This window comes from Erpetoichthys calabaricus, chromosome 11 (genome assembly GCF_900747795.2).
Source record: "Erpetoichthys calabaricus chromosome 11, fErpCal1.3, whole genome shotgun sequence".
In the NCBI taxonomy this organism is placed as follows: Eukaryota; Metazoa; Chordata; class Cladistia; order Polypteriformes; family Polypteridae; genus Erpetoichthys; species Erpetoichthys calabaricus.
In genome coordinates, this window is record NC_041404.2 from 123,871,250 (window position 1) to 123,885,025 (window position 13,776).

General features: G+C 40.7%; 2 protein-coding genes across 4 annotated transcripts in view; one reads left to right on the forward strand and one right to left on the reverse strand.

Moving 5' to 3' along the window:
- The first annotated feature begins 1,512 nt into the window (after positions 1 to 1,512).
- On the forward strand, positions 1,513 to 12,312 carry zdhhc4 (zinc finger DHHC-type palmitoyltransferase 4). Of its 3 annotated transcripts, XM_028813817.2 has the most exons (7): positions 1,513 to 1,765; positions 2,335 to 2,465; positions 7,277 to 7,350; positions 7,435 to 7,613; positions 10,089 to 10,214; positions 10,625 to 10,869; positions 11,370 to 12,312. In XM_028813817.2, the coding sequence occupies exons 2-7, from the start codon at positions 2,343 to 2,345 to the stop codon at positions 11,628 to 11,630; spliced, it is 1,008 nt and encodes a 335-aa protein (XP_028669650.1). In that variant the 5' UTR covers positions 1,513 to 1,765; positions 2,335 to 2,342; the 3' UTR covers positions 11,631 to 12,312. The 3 variants fall into 3 exon arrangements, with proteins under 3 accessions (XP_028669650.1, XP_051789319.1, XP_051789318.1); XM_051933358.1 differs by lacking the exon at positions 1,513 to 1,765 and having other exon boundaries at positions 1,778 to 2,465; XM_051933359.1 differs by lacking the exons at positions 1,513 to 1,765; positions 10,089 to 10,214 and having other exon boundaries at positions 1,776 to 2,465.
- The window catches only part of e4f1 (E4F transcription factor 1), a 28,804-nt gene continuing 27,006 nt past the window's right edge, over positions 11,979 to 13,776 (reverse strand). The window contains exon 14 of the mRNA XM_028813816.2: positions 11,979 to 12,867. Coding sequence (XP_028669649.1) covers positions 12,523 to 12,867 — 345 coding nt within the window. The 3' untranslated portion in view covers positions 11,979 to 12,522. The remainder of the gene's footprint in view (positions 12,868 to 13,776) is intronic.

Genomic DNA, 13,776 nt, shown 5'->3' on the forward strand with positions numbered 1-13,776 from the left:
ATCGCGAATACAAGCGGCTGAAATGAGTTTCCTCCGCAGGGTGTCTGGGCTTTCCCTTAAAGATAGGGTGAGAAGCTCAGTCATCCGGGAGGGGCTCAGAGTAGAGCCGCTGCTCCTCCGCATCGAGAGGAGTCAGATGAGGTGGCTCGGGCATCTGATCAGGATGCCTCCTGGACGCCTCCCTGGTGAGGTGTTCCAGGCACGTCCAACCGGGAGGAGGCCCCGGGGAAGACCCAGGACACGCTGGAGGGACTATGTCTCTCGACTGGCCTGGGAACGCCTTGGGATTCTCCCGGAAGAGCTAGAAGAAGTGGCCGGGGAGAGGGAAGTCTGGGCATCTCTGCTCAAGCTGCTGCCCCCGCGACCCGACCTCGGATAAGCGGGAGACAATGGATGGATGGATGGATTATTTTTTGTGGAGAAAAGAACTGTTGAAAGATTGAAAACTTTAATTAAGGAAAATTTAATGGATATTTAATAATTCCTTTACCCTCATATTTGTTGTATTTTATGACTTTCAGTTCTTCGTTGTTTATATTCATTTTTCCATAGTCTTCATTTTTATTTCTTAAATTTAAGATGGATAAGTATATTAAAAGATGTGCTTCATTGGTTGTTTAATATGTCAATAAAGGTTTTTTTTTATAATTGTTAAATGTCTCAGTATGAAGACTGCACGTTTTTTCCAGAAACTACCACTTACTTAACATCCCAGACAAAGATCGAACACACTAAAGACACTAGAATTTCTAAAAAAATTCAGAAATTATGGCTTAAAGTGGGGGACAAACAAATTGTGATTGCCTACAGTACACTATTGGGGAGCAGACTTATTTTGCTAAACTGGAAGAATCCTAACTCTCCTCTTTTAAGTCAGTGGATAACTGATGTTTTATATTATTTGAAATTGGAAAAAATCTAATTCTCACTTAGAGGATCTGTGCAGAACTTTTTCAAAACCTGACAGGATCTAATCAATAATATTTTAGAATAAGCTCTTAAAGCACTGAGGAAGTAGATTCTCTTCCCATTTCTTTTTCTTCTCCATTATCTTTATCCGCTCCCTATTAAACTCATCAATGTATTTATTGTTATTAGCTCTAAGTTTTACTCCGTTGGCTATGTTCTGTTTCTCTGGGGTGGGGGTTGATTTGTTTTCAATCCTATTTTTTGTAAAAATGTATCTATTTGTATGGAATGATGACAATAAAATCAATAAAATTAAAATAAAAATCAGAAATTAAAAATGAGCAAACATTATATTACTGAGATACATTTGTATTGTGTCGTTCTCTCAGCAGTTCGAAAACACAGAGATAACACAAAAGCTACGAGCTACTTAACCAGTAAAGCGAAGGTCTCCAACAGCGCCACCCTTTGGTTTCGAAAGACACACACGGCTAATCTGCAAACGCGCGACACCTTTCATTTCCGCCCCTCGAGAACATTGAAAAAGGCGGGCACTCCCGGACCAAAAGCCAATCAGAACTCTCCCCCAAGCGGAAGTTCGTGCTCGCGATGACTACTACCTTCAAGAGTATTAGTTCGCGATCGTTAGTCAAAACTAAATGAAAAATTCTTGTGTTTCGCACTGCACTGTTTTTAATTTTGGAGTGCTGTATGTATTCCATGTTTTGCAATCAAGGAAGCGAAAAAGACAGTATAACAATCACATTTCTCCCCGGATGTGAAAATTCGATGGTGCAACCGTGAAAACTTTCCCCTTCGGAACGCAGAGGTGAACCGGCAAACAAAGTTCAGATAGGTCCAGTTTCCTTTTTTTATCATATCTAAAGTGAGACGTACCATAAGAAAATTGTATAAAACCCGAGTAGCACGCCCTTAGTTTTCGATCGTGGTTACTATAAGTGCTCCACGGGTGTATGATGTGCCCCGTCTATGTTCTCCTCGTGTGGACGTGGGGTTTTTGTCCCAAAGCTGAACCGGTCTTGTTAGTTGGCTTATCTGAAGATTCAGATTCTCAACTGTCCTGTGTGAATGTGGTGGTGTTAATGAATATACGCAATGATGGACTGACGTCCCGTCCAGGTAGTAGCTCCTTTTGCACGTCACACACCGGAGAAAAAGTAGTTCAGTGCTTTTCAGAAGGGTAGAGAGCTGGTACCTGTATGGCGATTTCTTGCACCGTTTTTTGCTGTGAATGTCGTCTTTTAGGCATTGGCCGTGTTTTACCGTGTCAAATTTAAAGAAGATGCACCGCATTTCACTGCTGAATTGGACGAGTAATAAAACGAGAGTGACACAATTAATATAAGGTCGACCGAAGAGTTACATTTTTTACATTTTTTTATGTGGTTTGTTTCTCTGTTTCAGATAACAAAATGGATTTTCTGACATTATTTGCAATTTATGGCATAGTCGTTCTGGGCTGCATTTTGCTAATGTGCACATATACCAGCCAGGTGGAGACATCACTTGGAAGGCTGGGTAACTTTTCCACCAAGGTGAGTGTCTGCACATCACCTTTGTCTCAGTCTAATAATTAAGGAATGTATTGAACACAGTTTGCTTTTTTAGTCTGCTTGCCATTATGTCATATTGTGCCCCACATAGCCACCACAGTGTCACAAGATAATGATAGTGCTGCTGCCTCAGAGCTCCAGGGGTCATATTTATAAAACTTTGCATGGATTCATGCCTCACAATATGTTCACACCAAAAAAAATCTTAATTTATAAAATGTGGCATATGCACATTTCTATACAATTTACCTTTTTAAATCACAATCATCTTTTAAGTGTGTGTACATGAATGTGCCACCATGAAACAACCATAATACATGGACTATAATAATAATAATTCTTTGCATTTATATAGCGCTTTTTCTCACTACTCAAAGCGCTCAGCAATTGCAGGTTAAGGACCTTCCTCAAGGGCCCAACAGAGCAGAGTCCCTATTGGCATTTACGGGATTCGAACCGGCAACCTTCCCATTGCCAGTGCAGATACCTAGCCTCAGATATGTGCAATCATGATGTTGCTGAACTTCATTGACTGGTAGAGCAGTCTCCATACTGATGCATCTAGTCCTATACTGTTGTCCACAACTGAGTGCACAAGTGTAAGCATGGCACTATGGCACCTCTCCTCTGTGTTCTGGGGTTCGGGGAGAGGTGTAAGGTGGCAGTGTCGGAACATTTAGCCCCTGGCACATGTGATGACATGATTGCTGTTACAATGAATAGTATAGGCCATATGAAAACTGAGGGTTCAGCCAGTTGCCTTACCAACAAACCTGCCACCACATATGGTACCATTATCTCTGCCAAAGCTACTTGCCTCAAAATACATGAATCATGTATTGACCCAAGCCTTTGAGCCACAATGCTTGTCAGACTCATCTTGACATCACAGGTAACTCTTCATTAATGGAATGTCACTGCTTACAGTTAAAAAAAAAGCAGCTTCTTTATTGCCTACTGCACTTATTGCCATGTAAGTACAGTCAGTTGCCCTAATTACATTAGGAAAAGTGGACACTGCTGCAAATTGCCTTTTTGTGTTGGAAAAAACATGTTATGTTTTATGTACGTTTACCCACACCATACAAAAACTGAATGTAGATCCTTGCTGGTCAGTTGATGACTTTCAGAAGAGCAGGCATGATGGAGTGAAGCTTGGCTTAAGTATTGCTGACCTGTCAGCCAGTTCCCTGAGAACTAACAACAGGTAGCGTAAATCAGCTGATGAAAAACCAAAAAAGTTCTTCAGTGCAATTACATGGAATTGTCCCTCTTAAAAGAGAACTACAGTAAAATAGAGCCTGCACATCATATTTGTCACTTTTAAGCTTTAATACATTTGTCATGTAAACGCACAATATAAAAATGGCTTAGAGATATGATTATTATATACATGAGTCATCATTTACCTGATTTGGCTGCATCTCTCTACTTGATCAAAGGTGTTATTTCCCAGTTTTTCCAATATGTTGCATAGGGATGATGCAAAGTTGCCTTAAATATATGCAAGTTTTCCAATCAGCTTTTCTTTTATAAATCTGACTTCTGCATGGAAAGTTGCACACACAGATTCTGGGCCTCTTTTTGTGTGTACACAGGTTTTGTAAATCTAACTCCAGGAGACTGGGTTTGAACCTCCTTCTGAAGGGGTTGGCATGATCTCCTTGTGCTTGTATTTGTCTTTAGGTCCTTACAGTGTTTCTTTCACATCTGCAAGACAAACCCTTTATTGGGATACTCTAGATTGATAGTACAGAGGTGTGTATGCGTGTGCATGAGTGAGTGTGTCCTGTAATGGACTGGCATCCTGCCTTATGACTGATACTTCTAGAAGACATAGTTTTATGAAGATGGATGAATGAAGAGAAAAAAAAAACTTTAAAGGATGGACCTAATTGAATAGTATAGTAAGAAAGCATGGTAGACAGGAATAACACAGAAGCAGAAAATTGTGGAGGACGAGTGAAACACTGCTCTGTGTCTGATGACTCTAACTTGTGTCTACATTTGTATTAGTGCAGATCCATTCACATAGTACACAGGACTCCAATAGTTTGTATCTTTCATCCATTTTTGTTTTACGGAGTGCTTGTGTAAAGGAATTTCCCACCAGGAGAAAATCATAAGGCAGACCCAGTGTGCTGCCACCTCACAGATCCAGCATTTTGGATTCACATCTTCTGCATGGGGTTTCCTTCAGGTACTCCTGTTTTCTACCTGCACTGTTAAAGTAATGTTAATTAGCAATTCCAGATTGTTCCTGTGACTCCAGTGTGTAAGTGAACTCTGCAACTCTGAATTGGGTTAAGCAGGTTTGAGGATGATAATTGTTATTCCATATTATGATTACAATTTTGTTTTTTCTAATTATGACCTGTTCCTGTACAGTCCTTTGCTTGACTGAGCTGTTGGCCTGGTGTTGTGAATGTGGGTGGGTGTGCACAGTGGTGGACAGATACAGTTGGGTCCATAAATATTTGGACAGAGACAACTTTTTTCTAATTTTGGTTCTGTACATTACCACAATGAATTTTAAATGAAACAACTCCGATGCAGTTGAAGTGCAGACTTTCAGCTTTAATTCAGTGGGGTGAACAAAATGATTGCATAAAAATGTGAGGCAACTAAAGCATTTTTTAACACAATCCCTTCATTTCAGGGGCTCAAAAGTAATTGGACAAATGAAATAACTGGAAATAAAATGTTCATTTCTAATACTTGGTTGAAAACCCTTTGCTGGCAATGACAGCCTGAAGTCTTGAACTCATGGACATCACCAGATGCTGGGTTTCCTCCTTTTAAATGTTCTGCCAGGCCTTTACTGCAGTGGCTTTCAGTTGCTGTTTGTTTGTGGGCCTTTCTGTCTGAAGTTTAGTCTTCAGCAAGTGAAATGCATGCTCAATTGGGTTAAGATCAGGTGACTGACTTGGCCATTCAAGAATTTTCCACTTCTTTGTTTAATAAACTCCTGGGTTGCTTTGGCTGTATGTTTTGGGTCATTGTCCATCTGTATCATGAAACGCTGCCCAATCAATTTGACTGCATTTAGCTGGATTTGAGCAGACAGTAGATGTCTCTGAACACCTCAGAATTCATTCAGCTGCTTCTGTCCTGTGTCACATCATCAATAAACACTAGTGTCCCAGTGCTACTGGCAGCCATGCACGCCCAAGCCATCACACTGCTTCCACCGTGTTTTACAGATGATGTGGTATGCTTTGGATAATGAGCTGTTCCACGCCTTCTCCATACTTTTTTCTTGCCATCATTCTGGTAGAGGTTGATCTTGGTTTCATCTGTCCAAAGAATGTTTTTCCAGAACTGTGCTGGCTTTTTTAGATGTTCTTTAGCAAAGTCGAATCTAGCCTTTCTATTCTTGAGGCTTATGAGTGGCTTGCACCTTGCAGTGCACCCTCATGCAGTTTTCTCTTTATGGTAGACTTGGATATCGATATGCCTACACCGTGGAGAGTGTTGTTCACTTGGTTGGCTGTTGTGAAGGGGTTTCTCTTCACCATGGAAATGATTCTGCAATCATCCATCACTGTTGTCTTCCGTGGACGTCCAGGTCTTTTTGCGTTGCTGAGTTCACCAGTGCTTGCTTTCTTTCTCAGGATGTACCAAACTGTAGATTTTGACACTCGTAATATTGTAGCAATTTCTTGGATGGGTTTTTTCTGTTTTCGCAGCTTAAGGATGGCTTCTTTCACCTGCATGGAGAGCTCCTTTGACCGCATGCTGTCTATTCACAGCAAAATCTTCCACATGCAAGCACCACACCTCAAATCAACTCCAGGCCTTTTATCTGCTTAATTGATAATGACATAACGACGGACTTGCCCACACCTGCCCATGAAATAGTCTTTGAGTCAATTGTCCAATTACTTTTGAGCCCCTGAAATGAAGGGATTGTGTTAAAAAATGCTTTAGTTGCCTCACATTTTTATGCAATCGTTTTGTTCACCCAACTGAATTAAAGCTGAAAGTCTGCACTTCAACTGCATCTAAGTTGTTTCATTTAAAATTCATTGTGGTAATGTACAGAACCAAAATGAGAAAAAAATTGTCTCTGTCCAAATATTTATGGACCTAACTGTATAATATGCAGGATAAATTTCTGCCTTGTGTCCAATGCTGTTGGCATAGGTAGTAACTCACAGAGACCATGAACTGGATTAGCAGGTTAGAAAATGAATGGGTGCTTACTTTATGGCAATTTGTGTTCTCATTTTGGATTTTACAAACTCTTATCTAGTTAGAGGAGGCAGTGTGTAAGAACTAACTAAACTGATAAGTTTTCTATGAAATCCCTTGGATCTCAAATTCTCAAATAAAAAAAAAAAAAACACACCATGGACCACATTTTGGCAGTTCAACTACATGCCAAGAAACTGAAAGCCTTATTTATCCGAGTTTCACTGAGTTGTCACCGCACATCCAAAAACCAGCAGTGTTCTGTCCCTTTCATTCCAGGCTACTTAATTAGCCTAATTGTCTGAGAAGCTGGCTCAAGGCCACGGCCTACTTTGCAGTGTCAGATGTCTCACTGAAGCCATTATTTGTACTGGTCTGTTTACAGCAGGACCCCTGTCTGCCATGGCTTGTGGATTGAAACATGAGTAATTCCAGCTTCTGTACAGTACTGGCGGCGTTTGCCACAACACATCCATATTTGTTATGGTGGGGTAGATGAGGGGCCTTTTCTTATTTTCACTGCTACATATGAAACAACATTTTCTTTGCATTGGTATGCATCCTGTCCCTTTTGAAGGCTTTGTTTTTTTCCTGACCAGGTCTCTTCCCTTTTTCTGCCAGAATGGCTGCAGACAACACTACGTGGTGCGTTCCATCGTCTTTTCCACCAGCAGTGAGTAGCCGGCTGATTTGGTGGTGGGGGTTGAGCCAATAAGTCAGAAACTGACTCTGGGCTTTTTTTTTTCTTCTCTTTCAGAAACCGTTTGTTTGTTGCCCTACACTTCATGCTGGAGGCAGCTGTGTATGGGGAGTTTACTTTTGAAGTTTTTGGTTACTGCAGAGAAATGGGATTTGGAATTAACGGCCTCCTGTGGCCTTATTGGCTGTTTGCGGTGAAGACCTATTTCTTCTATAGATGCAGCACCAAAGATCCTGGTAAACAGTTACACTTCCCACCCTAGCTTGGGACTAACATTAAAACATTTTCAAATCCAAATTGTATTATGTAATATCATCTACTGTTGAATTCTGCTCTGTACTCTGTATTTATATTGCACTGTTATATTGTATTGAGGTTTACTTGTGTTCACCCCCTTTTTTTGACACCCACTGCACGCCCAACCTACCTAGAAAGGGGTCTCTCTCTTTGAACTGCCTTTCCCAAGGTTTTTTTCCATTTTTTCCCTAGAACAGGGGTAGGCAACGTCGGTCCTGGTGAGCCGCAGTATGTGCAGGTTTTTGTTCCAACCCAGTTCCTTAACGAGAACTCAATTATTGCTGATGAAGCACATATTGCTTAAGTGACATTTTGATGCTTCATTTTAGTGGTCTCGCTTGTTAAGGTTCTCCAACCTTAATTGCTTATTTCAATCTTAAACTGCTGCATTCAGTGTTTTAATTGCTCCTTATTAGCAATAAGATGTAAAAGACAAAGCAGCCAGCAGTTCTCCAGCTAGCTTTTTTCCAATTACATCTGTGTGTGTTCATCATGCACGGTTTGATTTAATAAAACACTTAATAGAAAAATGTGACAGACTGAAAATGATCTGTTTTAGGCTTCATATCTTTTGGATGATATCTTTGGAAAGGAAAAAAATCTACGATTATAAGAGCCTTACATTGCACAGACTAACAAGCCATAAAATTAAATAAGGTCTGCGATTGGCAATGATTGGTTTCTAATTAAGCAATTGGGTTGGAATGAAAACCTGTAGCCACTGCGGCTCACCAGGACCGACGTTGCCTACCCCTGCCCTAGAAGGTTTTTTTTGGGAGTTTGTTTTGGTGCTGGGGGGCTATCAAAAGGCAGGGCCTGTTAAAGCCCATTGCAGCACTTCTTGTGTGATTTTGGGCTATACACAAGTAAATTGTATTGTATTGTATTTCAGTCATGCTGTATGGGAAAAGAAGTGGCCTGCAGGTGTTACAATGTTCTCAAGTGTGAGAGCTGACAGGGTGCAAGATAGAGATCGTGTGCTGATTTGCCTAGAGCAGGGGTGGCGAACTCCAGGCCTCGAGTGCCGCAGTGGCTGCAGGTTTTCATTCTTACCATCTTCTTAATTAGTGACCAGTTTTTGCTGCTGATTACTTCATTTAATTAACTTGACTCAGGCCCCATAGTTGTTTTTCTTTAATTAGCAGCCAAACAATAATGAGACACAAAACAAGCCACCACATGACCAGCTCCCTTGTGCCCATTACACAATATCTGAAATTAAAGAGAGGTGATGGTCTTGGTAGGGTTGATCTCTCAGGTCACCAAAACATTTTGACGGTGCTCTTAGAAAGAACAGAAAAACAACAGTTTTTGAAGTGTGTGCTGTGGCAGAATGAGAGCAGCAACAAGCCATGGAGTTAAATAACGGGTTTAATTAACAGCAAGAATTGGCTTCTCATTAAGAAAGTGATTGGAGTGAAATTGGTTGGAGTTTGAAGCCCCAGTTTAGCTGGTCATCTGTTAGCTCGTTTCACATCTCATTTCTGCTTGGCTGTCATTTAATGAAGAAAGGAATCAATTCAGAGGGCTGAACTCTTCTAACAGGGCTATTAAAGTGATGGGGAAAAAGTTAATTAGCAGTGAAAACTGATCAATGATTAGGAAAAGGGTTAGAATGAAAACCTGTAGCCACTGCGGCACTCGAGGCCTGGAGAGTGGATGTGAAACTTAAATCCGCAAGGGCTGCAGTGGCTCCACGTTTTTAATCCAGCCTGTTTTTTAATGAGTAGCTAATTATTGTTGCCAGTGGAACATACCTTGATTTTTAATTGACTCGCTTTTTAAAATCCAGACCCTAAATTGTTTTTCTTTAAATATCTGACAGTTAACAGTAAAGACAGGGCCATATCTGGTCTAAAAACAAAGAAGATGCTCCCAGGAAAATAATCTGAACAATATAAGAAATGCCCAATGTGTCTAAGAATGTGCATTGTCAAGCCATATAATTACATCAGTATACCACATATTAAGGGGGGGAAAAAAGTTTTACAATTTTAAAAAGCTAATAAATGAAAGTAGAGGCAACAGAGTATATACCATTGGCTGCTAATTGTAGAAGTGGCTGGCCTGAAAACCTCTAGGAACTCAGTTTGAGACTCCTGGCCCAGAGCATACCTCATTTCATTTTGCAAGAATTCTGAAATCCCACATCCAGCTCAGGCAGCAGTTGGCATGCAGGGTCTTACACCAAACAAGAATTCTCTGAAGAATATAGGAAGGGGCAGTCAGCCAGACTTTATGGCCAATAAGTGTACAGTACTGCCATTTCTGACTGCCACATTGTTGAGGTTTTGAGCAAGATGTTTTAATGTATTGGTCAGTTTGAGCAAGTCTTTTGGTTGTTACTGGTGTTTACAGCCTCCTCTAGGCCTTAATATGATTCCTCTGTTCTGTTTTATTTTTCAATTCCACAGGCACTATCAAAAGGTCCAATCATGGCCAACTTCTTCAAGTGTATCCATATGATGGATTAATGTTCCGGGAAGCCACATCCTGCCCCACATGTGAATTTGTGAAGCCAGCTCGTTCAAAGCACTGCTGTATGGCCATAAAGAATTTGAGTATCTGGGTTTTAGGGAGATGGGCTGTGGGTACTGGAAAAAAGTAGTATGAAAAGGAAGAATGTGATGGTGTCAGCTAGGGTTATAAGTGTATGTCGATTTAGTGTAGAGTCGCATGTGTTTAGAACAAGCATGTTGAACATTAAGTCACTCTCGTCCTCTGGATTTACCTTTTAGTCTAGAATGCCATTTCCTCTGGTTTGATGATGACTAGTGGTTTTAGTGATTAATGTTTTAGGCTGATAATAGCTAAATTGATTTTGGTTGCTTACTAGGCAAAGCAAAAGGGGTTGAGTCAAGATTACCAATACCTGGGTGCATAGCCTACTCAGATGGCATGACTATGAAAGTCTTACTTTGAAATACACATATCTTCTTCCTACCCACAGGGATCTGCAACAGATGTGTTCATCGTTTTGATCACCACTGTGTCTGGGTGAACAACTGCATTGGTGCTCTCAATCTTAAATACTTCCTTGCTTACTTGGTCACGCTGACGGCTGCAGTAGCAAGTGTTACTTTGTTGACAGGTGGGCTACTCTTGCAGGCGGTGCTTAGTTCAGATCTCATCAATGCAACCTACATTGACAACAGCGGACTGACACATCCAGTTGGGCTTCTCTTCATCATTCAGGTAATGGACGTTCAGTAGAAGTTCTTCCATCAGACATGCACCATTCCGAACAGGGTTCTCTTAAGGAATGCTCAATGTACATTTATAGCCTCCATATGTTGCATCAAAACCAAAATAACTCCATGGCTGGAGGTCAAGGTTTATGCATTTCTGTAATGGAAAATAAATAACGTGATGCTAGTCCAGCCACTGAAAGATGTAAAAATATAAGCTTGAGTGGGTGTGTAGATTGCCCGACCAGTATACTTGGGAGTTCCATTTGACACAGAAGGCTGACTTATGTTAAAAATAAAAGTAAGGACAGAGATAGAGCTACGCAAAATTGACAAAGCAAGACAATTGTCAGCCTCCCCACCCACTTATTAACCAACCAGGCTTATTGTTGGATTTCTTTCACTTCATCATACACATTATATAATAAAGAAAAGTGATGAGCTCAGATATTTTAACTTTAGCGTTTTTGCTCTAAACATATCCAATTTCCCTCATGTCTTTCACAGCATCTGTTCCTGACATTCCCTCGAATTGTCTTCATGCTGGGTTTTCTGATCTTCCTCTTCCTGTTGCTGGTGGGATACACATTTTTCCACTTCTACCTGTCTCTTAGTAACAAGACCTCCAATGAGTGGTACAAGCTGAGAAGTTTAGTATTGTGCCATCACCTTCATAACTCGCAAGGGAACATTTACTTTAAGGGACTTGTGGCCAATCTGAAAGAGATCTTTCAACCTGTCAACACTTCTGAGAAGAAAAGCAACTGATGGTGATGCCTAAAATAAGCTGAGGTGGGGGTCTGTCACAGTCAGTGCTATTATGGAATATTTTTATGCAACAGTTGCTGTTTTTATTGTCCATTGAATACAGCTCAGCTGGTAGAACATCTTGAGTTACAGGCCGTATGGCAGACTTTTCCTAGGTGTTGATGTGTGTGTTCTGTGTGGTATAGGCGCCAACATGACTTGGACATTCCCCTTTCAGCAAGGAGCCCGAGTTGCAGTTTTTCCAAAGAAAGCTGTAAAAACATGAGAACAATCAGTACACTTATTTATCAATCATGGTAAGGGAATGGGGAGAAAAGATGTTTTGATAGACCAAAATATATAAATATATTTATATAAAAGAAGTCTCTGATTTATTAACACACTCTGTTCAAGGCAATGCAATTCAAAGCTATGGCAGTCATTATTCCTTTCAGGAATCCATTCTGTACACTTGTAAACAGTGGCATGGTCAGTCCCTCCATACCTTCACTCAGATTAGCCAAAGCTACTGCAGCTGACGCACATCCTAAGGAAGGGTCCATCCTGCTAGCTCAGGGGCCGTGTGCTTCATATTGGCGCTGCTCGAGTTTCTTATCCAAGGCACTTTGATCCAGTCGACTGTCGACCAGTAGAGATCATTATCTGCTATGTCAGCCACATTCGGGCATGATGTGGATGTAAATGTCAAAACCCTTCAGCTCCTTTTAGGACTCTCTTAGGTGACAACTGTTGTTGAAATGTTCTTTTTCTATTGAAATAAGCTCTTTTCAGTCATCTCAGCCCCAAGAGTTCAGCCAACCAGGCACAATATGCATGGTCACGAGTGCTGTAAACAAAGTTAGGACAGCAGTACAGGTGGTCAGCTACAAATACCAGGACCTCACCCTAGTGGTTACACAATGACTGTCTGTATCTCTACTTCCTCTGGCGTGGCTATGACATACTCTTCTGCATGTTCCATCACTTCAATGTCCTGAGAGGCCAACATTGTAACTGTTCCCTCAGCAGCTTCCAAATTGCCCTCTGTGGTCAGGATGGTACCTTCTCCAATAGCGGATGCCAGTGTCATAGCCACCTGCTCTGTCAGACTTTCTGGCGTGGCTATGGTAATGGTGTCCCCGCCATCTTCTGCCACATCTGTGTTTTCATCCACGGTAAGATTTTGAACAATTATCTGGTGACCAGAACTGGCTTGATTTACTATCTGCTGGACTACTTTCATAATATGGCTGCCCACCTAAAAACAGAGAAAACAAAGTTAATTTGTCCACAAACAACAACTTATATTTAAAATAAAAATAACTGCAGTTTTAAGACTTAAACAGGAGATTGACCCAAAATGGCTCATCATTTTTTTCATGTAGGGATTTGAAGGTCTCCAATTGAACTCCCAATTCTTTCTTAAAAAGGCACAGATTCAAGCTCCAGACCCTTGAGTGTATATTTACATCAAATACTGCCACCTTTATGCATGCACATTAAACATTTGTTAGACATCTGTCCTACATCTGAATTATGTGCAGCTCCTTCAGTCAGAATTGTGCTGACTGTACAACATCTCTTCATCTAATTGTGTGTCTTTCAGAACATTTGTTTTATGCCATTTATATAAAATAAAAATTAAAAAATGGTTCTCAGCACTGACCCCTGCATGATCCCACTTAACCTCAATACACTTGGGAACAATTCTTCATATCATAACTCGCTTTCAGTGTGTGATCCAACCTGAATTTTCAGCTTCTTTACTTTGACCTTCATAAAGCTTTTCATAAGGTGGCACCATACCCCCCCCCCTTTAAAGGCTAATGATCAAAGTTCAGACAAACCCTCCACTCATATTCAAATCTACTCTGGGAAAACTCCAGCATATAAATGAAATATCACTTGTTTGGATTTTTCAATATATTCATCTCCTCAGTCTACAAACATCTAAATGGCATTAGACATTAAAAGGTTTTCTGGCCGAGTGTACAGACTATTATTCACAGGTTTTTTTCTCCTTATCATTTGAAAAGGCATAACCTCTTGTTGCTATAAAGCATTATTCTTCTGTCAGTAAGAACAATAGTCCTAGCTACTTGCCACTTCTCATCAGTGGGTTGATGTTCATGGCCATTCAGAGTGGTGTGCGCCCGTTACATTTATT

Coding starts and splice junctions, on each gene's coding strand:
- zdhhc4 (XM_028813817.2), top strand. CDS start 2,343: ATGGATTTTCTGACATTATTTGCAATTTATGGCATAGTCGTTCTGGGC. Junction 2,466..7,276: donor TGGGTAACTTTTCCACCAAG/GTGAGTGTCTGC, acceptor TTTCCTGACCAG/GTCTCTTCCCTTTTTCTGCC. Junction 7,614..10,088: donor ATGCAGCACCAAAGATCCTG/GTAAACAGTTAC, acceptor TCAATTCCACAG/GCACTATCAAAAGGTCCAAT.